Source organism: Oncorhynchus gorbuscha, unplaced genomic scaffold (assembly GCF_021184085.1).
Source record: "Oncorhynchus gorbuscha isolate QuinsamMale2020 ecotype Even-year unplaced genomic scaffold, OgorEven_v1.0 Un_scaffold_1281, whole genome shotgun sequence".
NCBI classification, from domain to species: Eukaryota; Metazoa; Chordata; class Actinopteri; order Salmoniformes; family Salmonidae; genus Oncorhynchus; species Oncorhynchus gorbuscha.
In genome coordinates, this window is record NW_025746102.1 from 83,246 (window position 1) to 109,814 (window position 26,569).

Genomic DNA, 26,569 nt, shown 5'->3' on the forward strand with positions numbered 1-26,569 from the left:
TAAAGGACAGTATAACGTAAGGACAGTATAACGTCAGGAGTAAAGGACAGTATAACGTAAAGGACAGTATAACGTAAGGACAGTATAACGTAAGGACAGTATAACGTCAGGAGTAAAGGACAGTATAACGTCAGGAGTAAAGGACAGTATAACGTCAGGAGTAAAGGACAGTATAACGTCAGGAGTAAAGGACAGTATAACGTCAGGACAGTATAACGTCAGGACAGTATAACGTAAGGATTAAAGGACAGTATAACGTCAGGACAGTATAACGTAAGGATTAAAGGACAGTATAACGTCAGGACAGTATAACGTAAGGATTAAAGGACAGTATAACGTCAGGAGTAAAGGACAGTATAACGTCAGGAGTAAAGGACAGTATAACGTCAGGAGTAAAGGACAGTATAACGTCAGGACAGTATAACGTAAGGATTAAAGGACAGTATAACGTAAGGAGTAAAGTAAGAAGCCAGGTTTCAACAGGCGATAAGATATTACTGTGTCGTGAACAAGTGTCAATACCTGGTGAGGCAGTTTTATCCACTGACTGAATGGGAGCTGATAATTAGGAGTATTTTTACTCTGCTGACTGAATGGGAGCTGATAATTAGGAGTATTTTTACTCTGCTGACTGAATGGGAGCTGATAATTAGGAGTATTTTTACTCCGCTGGTCTCGGAAAGAAATGACGAGTCCTCGTTGTCAGAGTCAAGACAGAGTAAAACAATGTATCCAACACTGAGACAAAACCGAGACACTCAATCTGTAGTCTGGAGACGGGTCTGGAGTACTGCCAGTAAACCTGATCTGGAACATCATGGCTACTTACCCAGAGAAGTCTGTTGAGAGGATCCCATAGTTATAGATGAAGACTCTGCTCACCTGACACACTGCGAGGTAGCTGACGGCCGTGATCATAGTATACCTGGAGGAGACATTTAAATCAGATCGAGAACACGGCCGTGTATCATAGTATACCTGGAGGAGACATTTAAATCAGATCGAGAACACGGCCGTGATCATAGTATACCTGGAGGGGACATAGTATACCTGGAGGAGACATTTAAATCAGATCGAGAACACGGCCGTGATCATAGTATACCTGGAGGAGACATTTAAATCAGATCGAGAACACGGCCGTGATCATAGTATACCTGGAGGAGACATTTAAATCAGATCGAGAACACGGCCGTGATCATAGTATACCTGGAGGGGACATTTAAATCAGATCGACAACATGAAGCTACAGAGTAGCATCCTACATCCCTCCATGCTGTATACTTCTGGCCCTTCATTGGACACTGTGTTAACTAACCTCCAGATGAGCTTCAATGCCAAACAATTCTCCTTCCGTGGCCTCCAACTGCTCTTAAATGCTAGTAAATCTTAGTGCATGCTTTTCAACCGATCGCTGCCCGCACCCGCCCACCCAACTAGCATCACTAGTCTGGACGGTTCTGACCTAGAAAATTTGGACAATTACAAATACTTAGGTGTCTGGTTAGACTGTAAACTCTCCTTCCAGCCTCACATTAAGCATCTCCAATCCAAAATTAAATCTAGAGTCGGCTTCCAATTTCGCAACAAAGCCTCCTTCACTCATGCCGCCAAAAATACCCTCATAAAACTGACTATCCTGCCGATCCTTGACTTCGGCGATGTCATTTACAAAATAGCCTTGAACACTCTACTCAGAAAATTGGATGCAGTCTATCGCAGTGCCATCCGTTTTATCACCAAAGCCCCATATACCACCCACCACTGCGGCCTGTATGCTCTCGTAAAGCCCCGCCTTATCTCAGCTCACTGGTCACCATAGCAACACCCATCCGTAGCACGCGCTCCAGCAGGTATATTTCACTGGTCACCCCCAAACCCAACACCTCCTTTGGCCGCCATTTCCTTCCAGTTCTCTTCCCGCAATGACTGGAACGAATTGCAAAAATCACTGAAGCTGGAGACTCATATCTCCCTCACTAACTTTAAGCACCAGCTGTCAGAGCAGCTCACAGATCACTGCACCTGTACACAGGCCATCTGTAAATAGCCCATCCAAATACCTCATCCCCATATTGCTATTCTTTTTTCTTCTTCTTTGCACCCCAGTAGCTCTACTTGCACACTCATCGTCTGCACATCTATCACTCCAGTGTTAAATTTCTAAATTGTAATTACTTCACCACAATGGGCTATTTATTGCCTTACCTCGTTTGCACCCACTGTGTATAGACTTATATAGACATTCTATTGTATGATTGACTGTACGTTTGTTTATTCCATGTGTAACTGTTGTTGTTGTATGTGTCACACACACTGCTTTGCTTTATCTTGGCCAGGTCGCAGTTGTAAATGAGAACTTGTTCTCAACTGGCCTACCTGGTTAAATAAAAGGTGAAATAAAAAAATGAAAAACTCATATTTAATATGTAATTCAGATTGAGAACATGTGGCTACAGAGTAACATCCTACATCCTCCATGCTAAGAATGAGTGGCGCTTTTAATGAATGAAACCTTTTTCATGTGTTAGTCTGGTAGTTCCTCATCTGCATACGGGAGAAAGATCAACTACGAGGTGGAATGGATCGTGTTGATCTGAGCAATCACCTTCAAGTACAACTGGAGATGGACAGTACACACACATGCTGTATGGTGAAACATGGTCTTTCAGCACACAGTAACCCACAACCCAATGACCCATCTTTCTTTAACTGGAGTGGCGATGGGCGATGGCACAGGGAACAATGCCGTCTCTATCTAGACTCCTCCAAGGAATCCCTCATGGAAAACCTCATCAGTGTTACTGTTCTGCTTTCTACCTACATTCATCACATTCCAGGACCTAAACACAGACAGACAGAGAGACAGACAGAGAGACAGAGAGACAGACAAAGAGACAGACAAAGAGACAGAGACAGACAAAGAGACAGACAGAGAGACAGACAAAGAGACAGACAAAGAGACAGACAAAGAGACAGAGACAGACAAAGAGACAGAGACAGACAAAGAGACAGACAAAGAGACAGACAGAGAGACAGAGAGACAGACAAAGAGACAGACAAAGAGACAGAGACAGACAAAGAGACAGACAGAGACAGAGAAAGAGACAGAGACAGACAAAGACAGAGACAGACAAGAGACAGACAAAGAGACAGAGACAGACAAAGACAGAGACAGACAGAGACAGACAAAGAGACAGACAGAGACAGACAGAGACAGAGACAGACAAAGAGACAGAGACAGACAAAGAGACAGACAGAGACAGACAAAGAGACAGACAGAGACAGACAAAGAGACAGACAGACAGAGACAAAGAGACAGACAGACAGAGACAGACAAAGAGACAGACAGAGACAGAGAGACAAAGAGACATAGACAGAGACAGACAGAGACAGACAAAGAGACAGACAGACAAAGAGACAGACAAAGAGACAGACAGAGACAGACAGACACAGACAGAGAGATAGAGACAGTCTGGTCCAGCCAACACTTCCTATCTAGCTTGACTTGTCATCAACATGTTAGCAAAGAAGGACCCATGTGGTTGAGATGTTATTACACGTGTCTGCCTGGGAGACGTGGTGGTGTGTGTTTACCTGTGAATGTTGTGGATGTCAGCTGTGACCAGAATCCTGTAGCAAACCATCACCAAGACGGAGATATGGACTGCATACCTGCAGCGACCAAAACAACACAAAACAAATGAGAGGTTACTGTTAAATACTGGTGATTAGGACTAAACTGGGTCCATCTGTTATAGTGTCCCTCATTCAACAGTGACCCGAACATTGTTTTAACCTGTCTGCCCTAATCTAGGTTACTGTTAAATACTGGTGATTAGGACTAAACTGGGTCCATCTGTTATAGTGTCCCTCATTCAACAAAGTGACCCGAACATTGTTTTAACCTGTATGCCCTAATCTAGGTTACTGTTAAATACTGGTGATTAGGACTAAACTGGGTCCATCTGTTATAGTGTCCCTCATTCAACAGTGACCCGAACATTGTTTTAACCTGTCTGCCCTAATCTAGGTTACTGTTAAATACTGGTGATTAGGACTAAACTGGGTCCATCTGTTATAGTGTCCCTCATTCAACAGTGACCCGAACATTGTTTTAACCTGTATGCCCTAATCTAGGTTACTGTTAAATACTGGTGATTAGGACTAAACTGGGTCCATCTGTTATAGTGTCCCTCATTCAACAGTGACCCGAACATTGTTTTAACCTGTATGCCCTAATCTAGGTTACTGTTAAATACTGGTGATTAGGACTAAACTGGGTCCATCTGTTATAGTGTCCCTCATTCAACAGTGACCCGAACATTGTTTTAACCTGTATGCCCTAATCTAGGTTACTGTTAAATACTGGTGATTAGGACTAAACTGGGTCCATCTGTTATAGTGTCCCTCATTCAACAGTGACCCGAACATTGTTTTAACCTGTATGCCCTAATCTAGGTTACTGTTAAATACTGGTGATTAGGACTAAACTGGGTCCATCTGTTATAGTGTCCCTCATTCAACAAAGTGACCCGACCATTGTTTTAACCTGTCTGCCCTAATCTAGGTTACTGTTAAATACTGGTGATTAGGACTAAACTGGGTCCATCTGTTATAGTGTCCCTCATTCAACAAAGTGACCCGAACATTGTTTTAACCTGTATGCCCTAATCTAACCAGTGCACCAGAGTGATCCTTACCAGCCGAAACAGAATATGACAAAGGAGAGGCCAAAGAGTGTGGCGACAGCATGGCGGACCACGGGGCTGGAGAACTGAGGGCTGAGGTAAAGACGGAACCAGAAGGAGGCACCAAGGGCAAACACCTGACATGCCAAGAAGTTCACCTGCATCGAAGACATGACGCTCCCAGACATGAGATATTGACAAGACATGACGCCCCCAGACATGAGATATTGACAAGACTCTACATGCATTCATAGTGTGTGTTTTTGCCTTAGGACAACAGAATCTTTCTAGTTCTATGAATTCTATTCTAGTTCTAGGAATTTTATTCTAGTTCTATGAATTCTATTCTAGTTCTATGAATTCTATTCTAGTTCTATGAATTCTATTTTAGTTTGGATACAAGCAGAATGTCTCTAAATATACTTATGCAAATGTAATGTGTGTAAATGCCAAGTCAGATGACCAGAATGTTGTCATGTCATTCCAGGGTTATGGCAGGACAATACACTAAATACGCACATTTTACATTCAAATAACTGACTTTAAGCAAATCGATTTTTTTTTCCTTCTCATTTTGGAAAAGTGTAGATTACCTGATCTAATGGGAATCCAAAGAAATCGCTGACTGGAAGCAACCATTTGGAACCGGTAGTTTTAAACGAAGAGGTTGTGAACTCGCCCATTATGCATGGTAAAGGTTTGAAGTCGCTCCTCCGCAAAAAAGAAAAGAAAGAAAGAAAGAAATGTTTTACCAAAGAAAGAAATAAAGCGCTTCTACAATCTCATTGCTGTTCATTGATTGAAATACATCCCGACTCAAGAAAAACTCGACGTCCTCTCTGCGCAGTCGTAGTTAACAACAATATGCTATTGTGACAGTTGGCAAATATGCGAGAATTAGTGCTGACTGCTATTATAGCCAGTAGTCTACCAAGGCGTGGTACAGAGCTGTCCGTTGTATCACGGACTGAGGCAGGAGCAACAGGAACAGTAGGTGGCAGATGGGATGGCCCCCTCCCCTCTAATAACTCTACATTATCCCACCTACTGATCTAGTTTCTAAACGTGACACAGTTGTGTTGAATGTTCTCAAGGAGTAGGTCGCAGGGTTGGGGTGTATTCCAGACAATTCAGGAAGTACATTGAAATTGGAATGTGGTTTACTATCTGAAATGACTGGAATTGAAATAGAATCCCAAAAGCTAGTGGTCCAAGGTTATTATATATATATATATATTTTTATTTTTCTATTCGTTTTTATTGCTATTCGTTTTTTTAAATATTTGACTTTGAATTCAGTTTAATTTAATTTAACTTTCAAATCTGATTTGATCGTTTGTATTTAGTTTAAGTTGTATAATAATTAAAAAAAAAGTTTTATATTAATTAGTTTCAGTTTCAGTGATAGAAATTTTTTGTCTTAGTGGACTGAAATGTTGTATCGTTTTTTGTGACGTCACTTCTTCCAACTTGGGGGGGGGGGGGGGGCAGTAATACACAAGGTGTAGGTCAGGTCATAGGTTAGGTCAGGTTAGCCCTTCTCATTCCACATCCCTTTTGATTAGCTGAGGTGATTTGGTCAAGTGTGAAACACTCTATCTAGAAACAATTGACCATTGATTTGCTATACGGTTTTGGTAACATTGACCACTCAACTTAATTATCATTCAAAAATAGCTTTACAAATACACACTTTACTGTTAGTTGTTTCACCACAGGTTTCCACAGAGGTTTAGGATGGAACACAGCTTCAAACCAGCAGATTGGCTTTGTTCCCTCCGAGTTTCCATTAGTTCAGGGAAGTGCAATGCAGAACACCTCCGTGTGAATATGTTAAAACACTACGTTTTATGTGTATTTGTAATATCATTTTGGGGTGTCCTGGCGTCGTGAGGGAGTTTGTTCCACCACTGGCCCCCCAATGGTGGATCAAACTCCCTCACGACGCCCGGACAGCGGAGTCAATCACCACCTTCCGGAGACACCTGAAACCCCACCTCTTTAAGGAATACCTAGGATAGGATAAGTAATCCTTCTCACCCCCCCCCTTTAAGATTTAGATGCACTATTGTAAAGTGACTGTTCCACTGGATGTCATAAGGTGAATGCACCAATTTGTAAGTCGCTCTGGATAAGAGCGTCTGCTAAATGACTTAAATGTAAATGTAAATGAAAGTAGAATTTCTGCGGTTTCCAAAAACATATTGCATGCGGTTGATAATTAATGGTCAGCCAAAGCGTCGAGACAGTTGTACACTTTGACCCCGCTGTGGTCAATTGTTAAAATTAGAACCCTGTGTGACCTTATGGCATTGGGCTCTCAGGAGATTGACAGAGGTATGTTCTTCATTTGCACTGTCATTTCAAATGTATCAACTATGAACATTGCATTTGACAGCTTCATCAATGGCTGAACTTGTAGGGCCAGATGACGCAGGACGTCATGGTAAATAAGAATGTGTTCTTAACTGACTTACCTAGTTAAATAAAGGTTAAATAAATAATATATATATATATTATTATTATATTATATATTATAAATGGCTTTATGGCATTCTGATTTAGTGAAGGGCACCCCCTGCTGTATAGTGAGGGTAGTGCACTACATTTCAAAATGACTAAAGATAATTGTTTATTTTACACCATCACTGGGGCATGATAATACAGAATCCCCTCATTCTGTAAATACAGAAGTTTCATGTGTTATCAATAATTAGTTTAGATGTAGGGGGGGACAAACATTCCACAGGGTTTAAAGCATTGGATGTGCTGTAAAGCAATAGTTTAGATGTGAGACAGTCCGGGGTTTAAAGCATTGGTTGTGCTGTAAAGCATGAGGGAAATTCCCTTGTCTTTTGTGCACAGCAATAGTCAAGAGACTAGCAAAAAATCATAACATCATTAAGCCTGAGTGCCAGTCTGTGTTATTACGTATTGCAAACTCATTGTCACCCATTGCCATGTTTGTCTTGACAAGGACAGAAATGGGGTCGGGCAAGAACATGATTGTATGCATGTCTGAAAGGCAATGAAAGTAGCAGCAGCACCTGGTAAAACGACTCTAGTAAATGCACCAGCATTTGTGAATGGCAAACTAGCTTTTTGCTGCCATAAACTCACCATGTACTAAGCCCATTTTAAATAAATAAATAAAAATATATAATTCTACAAAATTCTGCATAGTTTATAAAAAGTCAGTTTAGTTTACGTTGTATGAAAAAATTCAACCCGGTTTGATTATTTTTTTCGCAGACATTATGTGGACACGTTGATTGCGTCTGACGTACCCAGCTTCAACTGTCCAATGAACGCGTGCCGCCTAATCTTCTATAATGTCATTGGTCAATAAACTAGGGAACGTACATAAAATAGGTGGAGTTCTGACTTAGTGTAACCAATCGCGTAACATATGCAAATATTGTTTGAAAATTTCCCGGGAAATCTGAGTTTCGCGGGAGGGTTCCTTCGCGCGTAAACGGTATCCCTTCATTCATTGTCAGCTTCCTGGAGCCATTTTTGAGCTGGCAGGGCTGAGACTCGCGCTAGTTTCTAATCCATTGCATCTGCCTAAATGTGCTCTCAATATACTTTTAAACATACAAATATCGGCAAATAAGATCATAATCTACTCTTTCATATCAATATTTTTGAATTTGTCGCGGTGGATTATCTGAAAAGGGGCTTTAAACTAAAGGGACAAAGGGTACCCGAGCCCACAAAGATGAGAAGAGGGATCTCATCAGCCCCGGATAAAGTAATAATAGCAGGGGTTGGAGGCTCTTTAGATAAAAATGCGGTATTGACAGCATTGTCCGACCGGTTAACCCCTCATTTTACAACTGCCACTTATATCCAAATTATAACTCCACCGCCCTGCATTACACAGACTTCAAATGTCTGTTTGTCCGAACCTCCAGCTGGCAGTATATATTCCACTCCAAACGGAGCAACAAACGGAACCGGACAACGACCTACATTAGGACGTCCACCGGTAAACTTGCTAATGTCGTTTTATTGTTGTAATTGCAGTGAAATGAAATGAGCCAGAAACTGCTTCGTACGTTGGTAGCCTAGCGAGCTAACGGTAGCTAGTTGGGTCGCTCTCCCTGATCCCCTTGAGTCACTCGGGAGGTTCACTCAATAGTTGGTTGTTTTTATTTTTACACTAGTCTGATAACAGTTATTGTTATTCAAGCCGTAGTTAGCTACTTGTACAGGTGAAACTATATATAAATCAGTCCATTTAGTTTTGGGTAGCCTGTTGGCTAGCTGATCAGATATGCCAGCCATGTATTATCAACTGCTAAAGGGGTCAGACCCGTATCGTAAAAGGTCAACAGCCAACACCGAAACCATTTCTTATCCGTTTTTTCCAAGTTGAGAGACTGTTTGGGTTTAGTTTAGGGTTCAAGAGCCTTGCACGATGTCCGTGCATGTTTGACACACCAGTCGTGCTTCAGCTTGCTAGGCTAGCTGTACAATAATTACTTGTCAGAAATGAGTGGCTAGGCCCTGTTAGTGTTATGGACTTGGGGAGGGGGGGGAAGGGAATTAGAAAGCGGGTCGACTGGCTCGCTCGGTAGGTAGCCAGCTAACTGCAAACACACAGGCCAAACACTCTTAGTTGAACAACAGAAGGACAATCGTCTTGTCCTTCAGTTTTCCGCGTCATATCGGACATTGTTATAGCTGCTAACTAGCTACATTGTTATAATAGCTCGTATGCTTGCGTGCTTCCTGTGGTTTTTTTTTTTAACCATGAAATTGCGGAAATGTCTTCCATATAGACCTGCTGATATAGATCCAGTTCTGGTCATGCATCAAACAGGCACAGGACAATAGCAGACGTTTTACTGTACTGTCTTTGCCATTACTCTACAGACATGGCTAGTTTGCGTTCAGGATCCCCATTTGCTCACAGAGGAAGATGCATTATATGGGGGGGGGTTGACTGGGACATTGGTTTGGGGTTGTGCAAAGATGGCAGCCATATTTAATATTTCTGAACTGTCCCAGCAGCAAGGACCTCTATTTGTTCCATCTCTAGCTTCATGAAAATGCCTGACGGAGCCATCTGATATTATGAAAATGTTAATTTTCTCAAATAAACCCGATGTTGATGTTCTATATTTTGTCCCTGGTGAATGACTGGCCTCATGGTTTCCCCTCATATTGTAGTTTTGACCTGCTCCACACACTAATGTCCTCATTGCCCCGACGGACTCCATTTGCATTTCTCAACACATGAAACACCCATGGCGAGATGCTCAGCACTCCTGGTTTCATCACTCTTTCTCAGACCTGTAAATAAAGCAGCCCTCATGCCATGTCGTTGGACAAAATGGCCGACATCTCAACTGACACTCCACGAGTCATCTTGGGGTCGTGGTCTTTATGATATTGAGGGCATGTTGGTTGATGTATCTTTTCACAATATAGAACTAATCTTTATGAATGTGATGTGCTTCTCACCTGGATTGCTTTTTAAAGATGAAGGCACAAGGCTGTAAGTTGCTCTTTATAAGTCAGTCTGTTAAATGAGTGGTGTCTTCATATGAACGAGGCACAGCTGTTGTACACTGACAAACACACTTCAGTTTCTTGATGGGACGTGTCGTTCAGTGGCGCTAATGGAGCCGTGTACAAAACAAGCATATTTTAGAAGTGAAGTCAAATGCTTTCTTTTCTATTGCCAATGTTAAAATGTATTATACCATATCAAGGTGTAGAAACTATTCTACAGAGTAGGTTTGAATTTCTAAAGCCTATCACACAGTCGGAACGATACTGAAGAACATCTTTGATCTGTTTTGTGGGAAGTAATCTGAGGTGTTTCCCTTCTGCAGGCCAAGCGGAGGTTGGCGTTGGATGAGTCGGACCACCAGTATCCCATCGAAGGAGCCAGGACCCCCAGGGGAAAGACTGGAGGAGCCTCCGGGCCTGGGCTCAAGAGCCCCAAAAGTAAGACTGGGCCAGAGCAGATGGTTCAAGTGAGGAGTCTGTGTCTGTGTTATAAAGCCCATCATTCCTATAAAGTGGCCCTCCTGGGGCTTGCCTGGTGGCGCAGTGGTCTAGGGCTCTAGCTGTGCCACCAGAGACTCTGGGTTCGAGCCCAGCCTCTGCCGCGACCGGGGGGTCCTTGGGGCGACCAAGCCCTCCCTAACCCAGCATCATCCGGGTTAGGGAGGGCTTGGTCGGTCGGGATAGCGCTGTGTTAAGAAGCAGTGCGGCTTGGTTTGGCATGACTTTCGACCTTCGTCTCTCCCGAGCCCGTACGGGAGTTGTAGCGATGAGACAAGATAGTAACTACTAACAATTGGATACCAAAATAAATTGAGAGCATGACTTTCAACCTTTGTCTCTCCCGAGCCCGTACGGGAGTTGTAGCGATGAGACAAGATAGTAAGCTACGTTGTGCTCAATGGTTAAAATCTGTAATAACTCTTGCCTCCACTAATCGGTTTCTGTTGAGCAGCTAATCGGCAGTCAGGTCTGCTTGATTTGGGTGAAATCCTGCAGGAATGGAATGTACCAGTCCAGGAGGATGGTTGGCCACCCCTGCTAAACGTGATCAATGAGGAAGTTGGGCTCAGTACTGGGTCCATGATGTGTGTGGGTAAAAGCAGGCCCTTCTGAAATCGAACAGTCTGCGCCGCTCGGGCACGTTGTCAACAAGGCCGCATGATGCATCGTTCAGAAACCTACAACATCCATTTTTCATAAAATATATGTTTGAATTTTCAAACAAGTTTTCAGTGGGAAGGCAGGAGAATTCAAACAGGCCGCCCTTTTATTTAAAGAAATAATTTTTGTATGTGAAAACACACACGCCTGGGAAGCAGCTCGGTTCCAAAACTAATGTAATTAACGGTGGCCCGGGGCTTTAATAGAATCCCCTCATTCAGTAAAGATGCTTATTTGCTCACTGCAGTGAGAACAGACTAACTTGTAATGTTACGTCATTTTTAAATTAAACACGCTCTCCCATCCAACTTTAAACATAATACTCAGCTGGATATCTCTCTCTCTCTCTCCCCGTCCGTCTTACTGTAGCTCCGAGGTCACCGGTAGAGAAGACGCGCTACGACACGTCATTGGGCCTGCTGACGAAGAAGTTTGTTGAGCTGCTGGGCCAGTCGTCTGACGGCGTCATCGACCTCAATCAGGCCGCGGAGGTTCTCAAGGTGCAGAAGAGGCGCCTCTATGACATCACCAACGTACTGGAGGGGGTGCACCTGATCAAGAAGAAGTCTAAGAATAACATCCAGTGGATGTAAGTGTCTCACCAGAATGACTTGATTCAGACTAGTTCATCCCCTTGGGGGGAGGAGCCAATCACTAGACATCATCACTGACTTGATTCAGACTAGTTCATCCCCTTAGGGGGAGGGGCCAATCACTAGACATCATCACTGACTTGATTCAGACTAGTTCATCCCCTTAGGGGGAGGGGCCAATCACTAGACATCATCACTGACTTGATTCAGACTAGTTCATCCCCTTAGGGGAGGGGCCAATCACTAGACATCATCACTGACTTGATTCAGACTAGTTCATCCCCTTAGGGGAGGGGCCAATCACTAGACATCATCACTGACTTGATTCAGACTAGTTCATCCCCTTAGGGGGAGGGGCCAATCACTAGACATCATCACTGACTTGATTCAGACTAGTTCATCCCCTTAGGGGGAGGGGCCAATCACTAGACATCATCACTGACTTGATTCAGACTAGTTCATCCCCTTAGGGGGAGGGGCCAATCACTAGACATCATCACTGACTTGATTCAGACTAGTTCATCCCCTTAGGGGGAGGGGCCAATCACTAGACATCATCACTGACTTGATTCAGACTAGTTCATCCCCTTAGGGGGAGGGGCCAATCACTAGACATCATCACTGACTTGATTCAGACTAGTTAATCCCCCTAGGGGGGGAGGGGCCAATCACTAGACATCACTGACTTGATTCAGACTAGTTCATCCCCTTAGGGGGAGGGGCCAATCACTAGACCTCACTGACTTGATTCAGACTAGTTCATCCCCTTAGGGGGAGGGGCCAATCACTAGACCTCATCACTGACTTGATCTAACTGCATGAGGTAATGAAAATAGTTTTCTCTCTCTTTCTCTCTTTCTTTGTTGCTCTTTCTCTCTCTCTGTCTCTGTCTCTCCCAGGGGCTGTAACCTGTCTGAGGATGGGTCTATGTTGACCAGCAGCCAGAGTCTGAGCAGTGAGCTGTGTGACCTGGGTCAGGAGGAGAGGAGACTGGACGAGCTGATCCAGAGCTGTACCCTGGACGTCCAACAGATGACAGAGGCCTCGCACAGCCACAAATATCCTTATCAGACACACTGTTAACCACACTGTTATAATAGGAGAAACAGGAAGAGCCAAGGCTCTCTGCGTAGGATCCTATGAAGCCGTTATATCTAGTGTCACTGAGGTGCTCAAAGCTGGTCAATATGAGAGTTTTTTTTTTTTTCTTCCAAACCCAGCGTTTTTAGTTTTCTTTAACCCTCCTGGTCCACGTTTGCGTATGTGACATACCAAGACATCCGCCAGCTACGTCACCTGAAGGACCAGACGGTCATCGTGGTGAAAGCTCCCTCTGAGACCAAGTTGGAGGTGCCAGACCCACAGGAGGTAATCGGACAAGTCTAGTTAATCAATATGACCTAGAGACAGTCCTGTTTGTGTTCGTCTAGTGTACGTTCTACAACATTGTGTTTTGTGTACAAGGTACATGCAGTTGTGGTGCTTCTCTTTTCAACGTCAACTAACACCTAAAACTAACCGCGTTGGATGACGGCTCGCACTACAATCACCCAATCAGTGTCTGACAACAGAGGTACTGGTCAACAATATCCCAGACACCAGACCAGTCCAGACCAGACCAGACCAGTCCAGACCAGTCCAGACCAGTCCAGACCAGACCAGACCAGACCAGACCAGTCCAGACCAGTCCAGACCAGTCCAGACCAGACCAGTCCAGACCAGTCCATGTACTTGAGGTTGAGGATCACTACCAATTGAATCAATACCTAATCAATGCAGCATGTCTGTCCACTGCAGTGTTTATACAAGGGTTAGTTATGGTTTCCCCCCTTGGAGAACAGCGTCCATTTTAAAACACTTTTTAAGGACCTCTCATTGGAACTAAACTCAGCACAATAAAAGAAACATCCTCTCACTGTGAACTGCGTTTTTATTTGCAGCAAACTTAACATGTGTAAATGTTTGTATGAACATAACAAGATTCAACAACTGAGACATAAACTGAACAAGTTCCACAGACATGTGACTAACAGAAATGGAATAATGTGTCCCTGAACAAAGGGGGGGGGGTTCAAAATCAGAAGTAACAGTCAGTATCTGGTGTGGCCACCAGCTGCATTAAGTACTACAGTGCATCTCCTCCTCATGGACTGCACCAGATTTGCCAGTTCTTGCTGTGAGATGTTACCCCACCCTTCCACCAAGGCACCTGCAAGTTCCCTGACATTTCTGGGGGGGGAATGGCCCTAGCCCTCACCCTCCGATCCAACAGGTCCCAGACGTACTCAATGGGATTGAGATCCGGGCTCTTCACTGGCCATGGCAGAACACTGACAGTCCTGTCTTGCAGGCAATCACGCACAGAATGAGCAGTATGGCTGGTGGCATTGTCATGCTGGAGGGTCATGTCAGGATGAGCCTGCAGGAAGGGTACCACATGAGGGAGGAGGATGTCTTCCCTGTAACGCACAGTGTTGAGATTGCCTGCAATGAAAACAAGCTCAGTCCGATGATGCTGTGACACACCGCCCCAGACCATGACAGACCCTCCACCTCCAAATCGATCCCGCTCCAGAGTACAGGCCTCGGTGTAACACTCATTCCTTCGATGATAAACGCGAATCTGACCATCTCCCCTGGTGAGACAAAACCGCGACTCGTCAGTGAAGAGTACTTTTTACCAGTTCTGTCTGGTCCAGCGACGGTGGGTTTGTGCCCATAGGTGACGTTGTTGCTGGTGATGTCTGGTGAGGACCTGCCTTACAACAGGACTACAAGCGCTCAGTCCAGCCTCTCTCAGCCTATTGCAGACAGTCTGAGCACTGATGGAGGGATTGTGCGTTCCTGGTGTAACTCGGGCTGTTGTTGTTGCCATCCTGTACCTGTCCCGCAGGTGTGATGTTCGGATGTACCGATCCTGTGCAGGTCTTGTTACATGTGTTCTACCACTGTGAGGACGATCAGCTGTCCGTCCTGTCTCCCTGTAGCGCTGTCTTAGGCGTCTCACAGTATGGACATCGCAATTTATTTCCCTGGCCACATCTGCAGTCCTAATGCGTCCTTGCAGCATGCCTAAGGCACGTTCACGCAGACGAGCAGGGACCCTGGGCATCTTTCTTTTGGTGTTTTTCAGAGTCCGTAGAAAGGCCTCTTTAGTGTCCTAAGTTTTCATAACTGACCATAATTGCCTACCGTCCGTAAGCTGTTAGTGTCTAAACGACCGTTCCACAGGTGCATGTTCAATAATTGTTTATGGTTCATTGAACAAGCATGGGGAAACAGTGTTTAAACCCTTTACAATGAAGATCTGTGTAGTTATTTGGATTTTTATGAATTATCTTTGAAAGAAAGGGTCCTGAATAGGATGTTTTTTTGTGTAGAATTGTGTAGAATTGACTAATACTGTAGTTAGGCAGTTATCATGTACTAGTCAGTCACGTCCTAGGGACCACCCAGCTAACACGATTAGGATGAGAGGACGTTTTTGTAATGTTACCTGTCCATGTACTAGTCAGTGACGTCCTAGGGACCACCCAGCTAACAAGATTAGGATGAGAGAACGTTTTTGTAATGTTACCTGTCCATGTACTAGTCAGTGACGTCCTAGGGACTACCCAGCTAACAAGATTAGGATGAGAGAACGTTTTTGTAATGTTACCTGTCCATGTACTAGTCAGTGACGTCCTAGAGACCACCCAGCTAACTAGATTAGGATGAGAGGACGTTTTTGTAATGTTACCTGTCCATGTACTAGTCAGTGACGTCCTAGAGACCACCCAGCTAACAAGATTAGGATGAGAGGACGTTTTTGTAATGTTACCTGTCCATGTACTAGTCAGTGACGTCAAACATAACGTACCCTGAACGTAGTTACATGTTCTCCAGACTTATCATTATTAATGTTCTAGACGTGTTTTCATGGTGTCCAGTTCTCTGTGGGTTAGGAGAATATTCCTCCAACATCCCACCAAACATACACAGAACATGGTTGCCATGAATGGTCCTTGGAAACGGCCCTTTGCACGTCGCTGCAACATTCCTATGAAAACGTTAGGTAATGACCTAATACACTCTTTAAGGGAATGTTCTCTAAAGTTGCGGGAACGTTTTGTTGTTAGCTGGGCAGTTTTGGATCTGTGTCACTTGAGGTTGAGACAAACCTGTTCTATAACTAATCAGTGGGTCATGTTGTTGTTTGTTTACCAGGGCCTGTCGGTCCTCCTCACCAGCACCAAGGGGCCTATTGAGGTGTTCCTCTGTCCGGAGGAGAACATCGGTAGTCCTGTGAAGAACGGCGGCCCGGATGTCCAAGGAAACTCCTCACCTTTCCTCAAAGTGTCAGCAGGTACCTTTCCCGTCGGCAGGGTAGCCTAGTGGTTAGAGTGTAGGGGCGGCAGGGTAGCCTAGTGGTTAGAGTGTAGGGGCGGCAGGGTAGCCTAGTGGTTAGAGTGTAGGGGCGGCAGGGTAGCCTAGTGGTTAGAGTGGAGGGGCGGCAGGGTAGCCTAGTGGTTAGAGTTGAGGGACGGCAGGGTAGCCTAGTGGTTAGAGTGGAGGGGCGGCAGGGTTGCCTAGTGGTTAGAGTGGAGGGGCGGCAGGGTTGCCTAGTGGTTAGAGTGGAGGGGCGGCAGGGTAGCCTAGTGGTTAGAGCGTTGGACTAGTGACCGGAAGGTTTCAAGTTTAAACCCCCCAGCTGACAAGGTACAATTCTGTCATTCTGCCCCTGAACAAGGCAGTTAACCCACAGTTCCCCGGTAGGCCGTCATTGAAAATAAGAATTTGTTCTTAACTGACTTGCCTGGTTAAATAAAGGTAAATCAAATGGATCTGAAGGGGTTCATTTGTTTTGTTGTTTTAGGCCTGATCAAATTTCCTTTGCGTCTTGATCAATCAACATTTAGTGTTTTTTAGCTGTAATATCTCTCACATCCTGTTTCCTTTCCCCCACAGAGAGCTCAACAGGCCGCGGCAGTAACGACTACATCCCTCCAGATCCCTCTGCGGTGATGGTGACCAACCTGTCCCCCATCACCTCCCCTTTCACCAGCCTCCTGCTGCAAACGGAGGACCAGATCCCCTCCTCCCTGTCTGGGCTCCTGGAGGGCCACGGGGCCGGGCCCTTCGTCAACCTGCCCCCCCCCCTCCTCAACGAGGACTACATGCTGAGCTTAGAGGACGACGAGGGGATCAGCGATCTGTTCGACACCTGTGACTTTGACAAGCTTCCTCTGGAAGAACTCATGTGTCCCTCGATGTAAGAGGGGGGGTGTGGAAGACGGGATGTGCCCCCCCCCCCATTACTGAATAGAGGGAGGGGTGGAAGACTGGATGTGTCCCCCCTCCCCCATTACTGAATAGAGGGAGGGGTGGAAGACGGGATCTGTCCCCCCCTCCCCCATTACTGAATAGAGGGAGACATAGGGGACACTTGTCTCTGCTGTGTTCACGTGTACCAGGAGAGACGGGGAAATGTCTGCTGTGTTCATATGTAACTGTCATGGAGGAGCAGAGAGAGATCCGTCTGTAGAGAGACTGCACCATGGGGGGAGCTCCTTGGCACTCCTTTCCCTCTGTTTAAAGAGGATTAGGTACACAGGGCATGCTGGGTAAAATATCTCTCTCTGCCCCTGTGCCTGCCTGTTTGTCGAGGCAGTACACTGGGCCAGGTGGGTGAAAGACCCCCCCCCCCCCCACCCACCGTCTTTCTCTCCTTGTACCTGCCTGTTTGTCGAGGCACTGTAGACTGCCTTAAAACTGGGTCGTGTTCAGTAGGAACAAAACGTATAAACTCATTGAAACTGAAACAGGGGATGTTTTCAATTTCAGTTGCGGAAAGGTTTCGCCTCGCTTGTGGCCTCATGAAAACGACCCTGACCAACTCTTCTCTCACTTCTCAGACCTTCTTTGTTTACTGAGAGCTGCCTTTTATCCAAACGGGCGCTGGTGTAAACGCCTCCGTAACGATCTGTGTGTTTTTTAGACAGCTGCTCGTGTGTTCCTTCTGGATGCTTCTCTGCCGTGTCAGGTGACCAGCTTGACCCTATGGCTGATCTACGTTTGTGCTGATGAGTTCTATGCTTTTGTCTTCGTACGTAGAATATGGCAGTGAAAGTGTGATGATAGTGATTTTGGCACAAAAAAACATTGAGTTTTGTCTTTGAAACTTTTAGGAACCAGGGCCTCTACTCTAATACTTTCAGAGCAACACTCATTGTGGAGATACTGTATCATAAAGTACAAGTTGACCCCTTAGTTTCTATTGGGGACTTGTCAAGATATTATCTCCTACTTATAACTGTCATATTAACTGTCTAATGACTGACGAGGGATATTTCGCTTTTTTTTTTTATTGTTGGCAAATAATGGGTTTACAAGCGTCACCCAAATTTAAATTCAACAAGTCAGGGTTTAATCAGAAACCCAAGTTGGTCTGTTCCGGTCTGTGTCGATCTGAATGGATATTTCTGATCTGAATGGATATTTCTGATCTGAATGGATATTTCTGATCTGAATGGATATTTCTGATCTGAATGGATATTTCCAAGAACAACCACAGTTAAAAAGCAACCGTTATGTTTATCGCTCTGAAGGAATTCCTCAAATGATCTTGGAAAGAGAGTCTTGGGCCCTGTGCTGATGAGGCTTGGGCGCTATACCTTCTACTGGGGATTTAGAAATATCGATATCATGATTTTCAATAGTTTTTTTTGGGGGGGGGGGGGGGTTGTGTGCTGTATATCTGAAGGTTAATTATAATGGAATCTAAGATGTGTGAAATTATATCCAGCTCAGGGCTCCAGCGTTTGGTTTGCTAACGTGCTAGCTAAGTAGCGAGATGTCTTGTTTACAGCAGAGATATTCAACCCCTTCTTGGATTTAAGATCCCTGTTGCCTAAAGTTGTTTTGTGCCTCAAAACATTGCACCCAACTATCAGTAATACCGTATACCCTTTACAGATGTACACTTTAGTCAGCGAGCAATGCTGTTGTAGATGGACCTTGCGCTTGCTTACGGTGCTCATCTGAATATTTGAACACAGCCATCACCCCCCCCCCCCCATTTTAAAATCACAAGCTCATGAATGGAAACATTTTCTTTTTCCAAAAACAAAGCGGGTGTGGGACTTCTCCCTCTACTTAAAGGGAAATGTGTTTTTTGACTGACATCAGCATTTCTTTTTGTGTGGAGAATAAAAGGAATGAACTGGGCTAATTGGGGAGGGGGGGGGGGGGGGCTAGATATTATTGTTGTTGATGTCACAGTGAAGTAGAGACAGGATAGTCTTAAGTTAGCCCTAGATGATCATTGAATGATATGATATGCCTGTTGCCTTGCTGACTGGATGTTGGTATAAGCTGGGGGTTGGTGCCCTGAAGTCTAGAAACCATCTTCTTTAAATCAAGGTATGATTCTGATCACTCGCTAGGTACTGTAGACGACCTCTGGCTCTAGATGTTGTTTTATTACTATAGTAATGCTTGTTTATTTTTGGGGTGTTTGATGTTAGTCAGATAGGTGGCCATTTTAGCAGAGGTTCTGAGATCTAGAGCTGTAGTCATGGTGACAGACTGTTTGGCTTACCTCTTACCTGTATCTGAGTTCCGAGGTCTAGGATGGTTTGGTGGTGACGTGATGGTCAGGCACGTGGATGTGTTATGTTGATAGAATGGTGCATATATTAATTAATATTCTGATATAATGGCTTGGTTTCCATTCGTGTGTTTGTGTTTTAGCCAGTTAATTTGTGTGTGTGTGTTGTGTGTAAATGGTTTTTGCGTAGTGAGTTGCGTTCCTTGGTGACTGTAATGAAACGGAACTCTTCAAATTCTGAGTTCATCTAACCAGGGTTGGGATTCACTTACATTGGTGTTTCTCATTGAGGAGAATGGAGGGATTTACTGAACTGAATATTAACGTAGTATTGTTGCCATCGTTGAATTATCCCATTTTTCCATACCTTTTGGGATTACAATTTTGTCAGTGTTCGCGTCTCTAATATGCTTTTGTTATAAAGGTACTGGAAAATGTAGAAAAACTCCCCCCAAGTGCACAGAACATTTTTTTCAATATTTTCCTCTCTTGCTCTTTAATTTCATATTTATATCAATGTGAATATGTATTTATAAACTCAACTTGAATTTTTTTTCTTTCTTATACTAATTAGATTTTCATTCTATATAAGAATTTATATAAAAAGGAATTCCCTACAATTTTTATAGCCTGGTTGAACCAGATTGAAAGCTGCGTTGCATTCACCACGTAGCATTCAGTCGGGTTTAACCAGGCTAACCATTTTTATCATGTTGACCTGGAATCTGGTCACAAATTCCTCTCCGATGTTCAACCATTTGAAGTGATTTAGGGAAGCCTGTCTTTCCCAATGTGTGTGGATGATGCTTATTATAACACAAATAGGATGGGTCCCAAATGGCACCCTATTTCTTATGTAAGTGGCACTTTAGACCAGAGCCCTATGAGCCCTAGTACACTAGATAGGGAATAGCATGCCATTTGAGACGTAACCATGGAGATTACACACTGCTTATTCAAAGTTGATTTATTTTTTTCATTTTTTATTTTTTATGAATGCATGAAAGAGTATGTTGTGAATATTTTTGAAAATACAGATTTAATTTTCAGTTTTATTGTAACATGGCTTTTTAAAACATGTATGTTCGATTTGAAAGCTTTGATATAAATTGTGTATATATATAAATATATATATATAATGCATCTGAACAGGACCATCTGTTGGGTTGGTGCCATTGAGGATGTGTTTTGTATTCTGGATGTTTGAAATTCACCAAAACTTGAATAAAAGCAATATAAATATGGCAATTGAAACTTCACTATGGAAATTCTAGGACTATATTTCTGGGTGGGCAGACATTTTCTCTGTTTCTGAGCTAATATCCTGCAATTTCGTCATTGTAAATAAGAATTTGTTCTTCACTGACTTGCTAGTAAAAAAAAAGAAGTTTTGGCTAGACTCTAGCATCATTTGGGTGGGCAACATGATATTTTGGGTGGGAAAATCCCCACTCTGCTCGCCCTCCAAATGAGTGCAGAAAATAAACCGCGAATAGGGTCATTTCAGGTAACTCACAACGGACTTCGCTTGTCACGAGGCAAGAAGTTTGTCCCTCACTCCCTTCCATTGTTCCACGTGGTCATCAAAATGCGCCCAGCAAGTACGCCAGACAGAGAGAAAGAGGCAAAGCGAGAGGCTTTACTCCACCCAGAATCGTCACACGAAAAATAAGCTCACGAAGTGAGGAGTTTTTGTATGGGGGTCCGTGAATGTACAATTTGGTCTACAAAACATGTAATTGCTCATTGGCTACGTGAGGCTTATTTGATCGAATATACGTTTTGTAATGGGTAGGTTGTTACTAACACACTGGTTTGTAAGTGGACGCACGTGGCAATTCCGCAACTTAGACACAACCCAAATAGTAGTTTTTTTCTGTCTTCAAGATAGATGGATAAAAACCTATTTTAACATGGACATTGCCATTGAGAGCTTCCACTGTTTTAAAGTAGATTTCTGGGTGCAATCGGCCAATTGAGAAAATGTACTACTTTAAAATGGAGACAGCCCCAATTCGCACAGATACAAAGATGAGTTCTCTATCTGTCTCTGTGGCCCGGGTATCTGCCCCCTGATTGGCTAGAATGGTCCCACCTGATCTATCCTCTTCCTGCCTGCCTTCCATCTTTACGGACATGTATTTCCATTGTTAGAGCGGCGAATAGACTCTCTTGTCAATATAATAGACAATCTTTGTGTCAGAGCTGATCATAACAACCTTCCAGCTAGCAGCTTTGAGTTTTGTCTTCCATTCGAGAGTGAACATTTATTAGTGCCGTGTTAACGACTGAAGTAATAACCGGACATAAACACAGGTGAGGAAGTGTAAGACGAAGTTGAACGCACGTGCCATTCCAAAACAGAAACACGTGGGTCGTTTTGCTGTGTTTACTGTTCGCAAATGTTAGCTGGAAGAAATGCACGTTTTAAAGAGACAATATAGGTATAAAACGGGCTCTGTGCTGTATACATTGTGTTCTTGTTATGCATAAATGTTATTGAATATAAAAGCTAACATTGGCTAACTGTTAGCTAGACCAGGCTGCTGGCATACTCTTTTGACACCACCTTTTGTAACTCATACTATTATCTGAACAATGAATATTAAAGTTGTCAAACAGCCAGTAAAGATCTAACTATACATGTCTCTGCTGAGACTGATCTTGGGGTAAGTAGCCTAGCTAGTTTTCTAATGAAGTTAGCTGGACTCAGGCGGGCGGAGGAGGGGGTTGTTCGCGCCAAAGAACAGCGTGTTGCTCGTTCATCTGTGGATCGACACGGGACATATCTAACTGAGACATACGGTATTATCATTGACTACACTACTCTGAGAGGTCCACAATGTGGCTTTGAACTCCTCTGTATTTTGTATGGTCAAGTTAATGTATCATTGTGGACTGACACATTTCTAAATACATTTAGTCTAACTCGTGTGTGTGTGTGTGTTTTTTCTACCAGATCATCATTATGCCTTCTGCATGTGACTCCCTGATCGATGACATTGAGGACATGGTGTCAGCTGACGACCCGACTCCACAGGAGAGGCAGTATGCCAGGAAGAGCATCGTCCCCAGAGCCAGGAAGAGAAACACCCAGCAGACGACAGAGGTGCTGCAAGCAGACAGGTGGTTAAATCAATGCACTGGGGCCAATGCACACTTGTTTGATTAAAGAGGGAACCTTGCCTGAGAGCTGAAGACTTGAGTTGTCTTCCTGAACTAATGTCTCGGGGCTTTAGTTCAGGGGGCTATGTCAGTATTGTGACGTGCAGGAAACCCGGGGTTCAGTCCCAGTCATTTTTAAAGCAAGATGAACTTGGGAGGATGGCTCCTTCACACCTCTGTGCTGCTACTACCTTTTCTCTATTTTTATGGCTCTTTCTCAATAGTCTTTACCTCCATTCCTCACACCCTCTGTCCTCCTCAACACTTTCCTCCCCTCTAACCACCTCCAATCAGAAGGAGGTGTGAACAGAGGACCTAAAGAAACAAAGAGAATTTTGAGATTCAACTCGTGCATCAGCGAGAGGACCATGCCGCATTGAAGATGGCTCTACTGCTGCCACTAGCCAGGGACCAAATCACTACTTCTCAGGCCACTTCCATTTAACTGTAGAGGAACACTGTCACTAGCCAGGGACCAAATCACTACTTCTCAGGCCACTTCCATTTAACTGTAGAGGAACACTGCCACTTAGGGGTCATTATGGAAGCGGTCGAGCTTCATCGAGCCCCAATTACTTACTTTCATTATCAGCTTTGAAGACTACGACTCTTCCTCTCCTCTTCCACTGCTTGTGTTTCTTGCTTATCTACATATTCTTGTGAAATATAGCAACACATTTAAACAGGGTGCTAAAAGCCAACAGTCCCTTCCCATAGTATAAACGGGGCCCAGCAGTCATTGTATGTAGTTGATACTTCCTCTTCTCTGTAGCGTCCGAGTCCCTTCCCATAGTATAAACGGGGCCCAGCAGTCATTGTATGTAGTTGTAGTTGATACTTCCTCTTCTCTGTAGCGTGATCCCAGGCATGCAGAAGATCTGGATGAGGACGTGGGGCTGCTCCCACAACAACTCAGACGGGGAATACATGGCTGGACAGCTGGCAGCAAGTGGATACAAGATGACAGGTAGGAACCAGTGTGTGCTGTTCAAATAGTTGACCTCCAAACAACAACAACAAGTATAATGTGACCGGTGTGATGGTTGCCTTGGTTACGAGGTGATGGGGAGCAGGGGGTTATGGGCTGGTAGGGTTAGGTCCTGTGGGGGTAGGGTTAGGTGTTGGGGGTCCTGTGGGGGTAGGTTTAGGTGTTGGGGTCCTGGGGTGGTAGGGTTAGGGGATGGAAGGGTTAGGGGATGGAAGGGTTAAGGGATGAGGGTCATGGGGTGGAAGGGTTAAGGGATGAGGGTCATGGGGTGGAAGGGTTAAGGGATGAGGGTCATGGGGTGGAAGGGTTAAGGGATGAGGGTCATGGGGTGGAAGGGTTAGGGGATGAGGGTCATGGGGTGGAAGGGTTAGGGGATGAGGGTCATGGGGTGGAAGGGTTAGGGGATGAGGGTCATGGGGTGGAAGGGTTAGGGGATGAGGGTCATGGGGTGGAAGGGTTAGGGGATGGGGGTCATGGGGTGGAAGGGTTGGGGGTCATGGGGTGGAAGGGTTAAGGGATGAGGGTCATGGGGTGGAAGGGTTAAGGGATGAGGGTCATGGGGTGGAAGGGTTAGGGGATGAGGGTCATGGGGTGGAAGGGTTAGGGGATGGGGGTCATGGGGTAGAAGGGTTAGGGGATGGAAGGGTTAAGGGATGAGGGTCATGGGGGTGGGGGTCATGGGGTAGAAGGGTTAGGGGATGGGGGTCATGGGGTAGAAGGGTTAGGGGATGGAAGGGTTAAGGGATGAGGGTCATGGGGTGGTAGGGTTAAGGGATGAGGGTCATGGGGTGGTAGGGTTAAGGGATGAGGGTCATGGGGTGGAAGGGTTAAGGGATGAGGGTCATGGGGTGGTTGGGTGTTGTTGATGACAGGTAGGTCAACAGGTCGACGGCAAGCTGTGAGATTGGTGTGAATGTGTCTGGTGGTCTAGTGGTCGTCTACTGTGAACTACACATCCTCCATCCTGGTCCTTACTGTCTGTCTAGTGGTAGTCTACTGTGAACTACACATCCTCCATCCTGGTCCTTACTGTCTGTCTAGTGGTAGTCTACTGTGAACTACACATCCTCCATCCTGGTCCTTACTGTCTGTCTAGTGGTAGTCTACTGTGAACTACACATCCTCCATCCTGGTCCTTACTGTCTGTTGGCCTCACGGTGTATCCCTCTTTGTCCCTACTGTCCTAATTGGGTTTGGGGGTTTGTGCTGAAGGAGTCTATTTTGGTTTGTCTCAAATGGACCAAGGTCTACACAACTAACCACAAGGTGGCAGTCTGGCTCCATGATAAAGTCCATAACCATTTGTTCGTTGTTCTGAAGGGTATGGCGACATGTTACTGCAGTTTACATAGTAAAGAGCTGATTGGCTGTTTGGCTTTAGTCTGGTTGTGTTCTGTAGGGTATGGGGACATGTTACTGCAGACATAGTAAAGAGCTGATTGGCTGTTTGGCTTTAGTCTGGTTGTGTTCTGAAGGGTATGGGGACATGTTACTGCAGACATAGTAAAGAGCTGATTGGCTGTTTGGCTTTAGTCTGGTTGTGTTCTGTAGGGTATGGAACATGTTACTGCAGACATAGTAAAGAGCTGATTGGCTGTTTGGCTTTAGTCTGGTTGTGTTCTGTAGGGTATGGAACATGTTACTGCAGACATAGTAAAGAGCTGATTGGCTGTTTGGCTTTAGTCTGGTTGTGTTCTGTAGGGTATGGGGACATGTTACTGCAGACATAGTAAAGAGCTGATTGGCTGTTTGGCTTTAGTCTGGTTGTGTTCTGAAGGGTATGGGGACATGTTACTGCAGACATAGTAAAGCGCTGATTGGCTGTTTGGCTTTAGTCTGGTTGTGTTCTGAAGGGTATGGGGACATGTTACTGCAGACATAGTAAAGAGCTGATTGGCTGTTTGGCTTTAGTCTGGTTTGTAGTAGGCTGTAGTTCAATACTTAGCTCGTGCGTTTGTAGTTCTTTGAAAAGCACTTAAACAGGCTGGGGGGGGTCTGTGTGGAGCAGCTAGACTGTGGGGGGGGTCTGTGTGGAGCAGCTAGACAGTGGGGGGGGTCTGTGTGGAGCAGTAGGGGGTCTGTGTGTGCTAGTAGGGGGTCTGTGTGGAGCAGCTAGACTGGGGGGGGGGGGGGTCTGTGTGGAGCAGCTAGACTGGGGGGGGTCCTGTGTGGAGCAGCTAGACTGTGGGGGGTTCTGTGTGGAGCAGCTAGACTGTGGGGGGCAGCTATCTGTGTGGAGCAGCTAGACAGTGGGGGGTCTGTGTGGAGCAGCTAGACAGTGGGGGGGTCTGTGTGTGTGGGGTAGGGGGGGTCTGTGTGTGTGGGGTGTGTTTGTGTGGGGGGTAGGGGGTCTGTGTGGGGGGGTAGGGGGGGGTCTGTGTGGGGGGAGTAGGGGGTCTGTGTGTGGGGGGGTAGGGGGGGGGGGTCTGTGTGTGGGGGGGGTCTGTGTGGAGCAGCTAGGGGGGGGGTCTGTGTGGGGGGGGTCTGTGTGTGGGGGGGGTAGGGGGGGGGTCTGTGTGTGGGGGGGTCTGTGTAGGGGGTCTGTGTGTGGGGGGTCTGTGTGTAGGGGGTCTGTGTGTGTTTGGACGCTAAGCAGTTTATCTGTCACATGTATTCCTAGTTGGATGTTCATAGTTGTCATTAAACATATTTTTGAAAACATTTTATTTAACTAAGCAAGTCAGTTAAGAACAAATTCCTATTTACAATGACATCCTACCCCGGCCAAAACCGGACGACGCTGGGCCGCCCTATGGGACTCCTGGTCACGGCCGGTTGTGATACAGCCTGGAATCGAACCAGGGTCTGTGGTGACACCAAGTTATGGTTACTCGTGTTTCTATTACCTGTTTCTGTGTTTCTC

The 26,569-nt window shown here is 45.1% G+C and overlaps 3 protein-coding genes across 3 annotated transcripts in view; 2 read left to right on the top strand and 1 right to left on the bottom strand.

Moving 5' to 3' along the window:
• The window catches only part of LOC124022045 (lysophospholipid acyltransferase 1-like), a gene marked incomplete at its 5' end in the record, with an annotated part of 31,206 nt that extends 22,854 nt beyond the window's left edge, over nucleotides 1-8,352 (bottom strand). Inside the window, 5 exon segments of the mRNA XM_046337102.1 lie at nucleotides 830-925; nucleotides 3,595-3,672; nucleotides 4,701-4,846; nucleotides 5,282-5,351; nucleotides 8,324-8,352. Coding sequence (XP_046193058.1) covers nucleotides 830-925; nucleotides 3,595-3,672; nucleotides 4,701-4,846; nucleotides 5,282-5,351; nucleotides 8,324-8,352 — 419 coding nt within the window.
• On the top strand, nucleotides 8,194-18,440 carry LOC124022048 (transcription factor E2F3-like). The gene is made up of 7 exons (XM_046337105.1): nucleotides 8,194-8,679; nucleotides 10,535-10,649; nucleotides 11,742-11,961; nucleotides 12,865-13,023; nucleotides 13,219-13,333; nucleotides 16,172-16,310; nucleotides 16,913-18,440. The coding sequence occupies exons 1-7, from the start codon at nucleotides 8,410-8,412 to the stop codon at nucleotides 17,218-17,220; spliced, it is 1,326 nt and encodes a 441-aa protein (XP_046193061.1). The 5' UTR covers nucleotides 8,194-8,409; the 3' UTR covers nucleotides 17,221-18,440.
• A 3,792-nt stretch (nucleotides 18,441-22,232) lies between these two features.
• LOC124022046 (threonylcarbamoyladenosine tRNA methylthiotransferase-like) lies at nucleotides 22,233-23,714 on the top strand. The gene is made up of 3 exons (XM_046337103.1): nucleotides 22,233-22,358; nucleotides 22,513-22,679; nucleotides 23,573-23,714. The coding sequence occupies exons 2-3, from the start codon at nucleotides 22,522-22,524 to the stop codon at nucleotides 23,712-23,714; spliced, it is 300 nt and encodes a 99-aa protein (XP_046193059.1). The 5' UTR covers nucleotides 22,233-22,358; nucleotides 22,513-22,521.
• Nucleotides 23,715-26,569: the final 2,855 nt, after the last annotated feature.

Bases quoted from the DNA above. Each gene is read 5' to 3' on its own strand.
- LOC124022048 (XM_046337105.1), top strand. From the start codon at position 8,410: ATGAGAAGAGGGATCTCATCAGCCCCGGATAAAGTAATAATAGCAGGG. The intron at 8,680-10,534 runs GTAAACTTGCTA...TCCCTTCTGCAG, and splicing joins CTACATTAGGACGTCCACCG to GCCAAGCGGAGGTTGGCGTT. The intron at 10,650-11,741 runs GTAAGACTGGGC...GTCTTACTGTAG, and splicing joins TGGGCTCAAGAGCCCCAAAA to CTCCGAGGTCACCGGTAGAG.
- LOC124022046 (XM_046337103.1), top strand. From the start codon at position 22,522: ATGCCTTCTGCATGTGACTCCCTGATCGATGACATTGAGGACATGGTG. The intron at 22,680-23,572 runs GTGGTTAAATCA...TCTTCTCTGTAG, and splicing joins GAGGTGCTGCAAGCAGACAG to CGTGATCCCAGGCATGCAGA.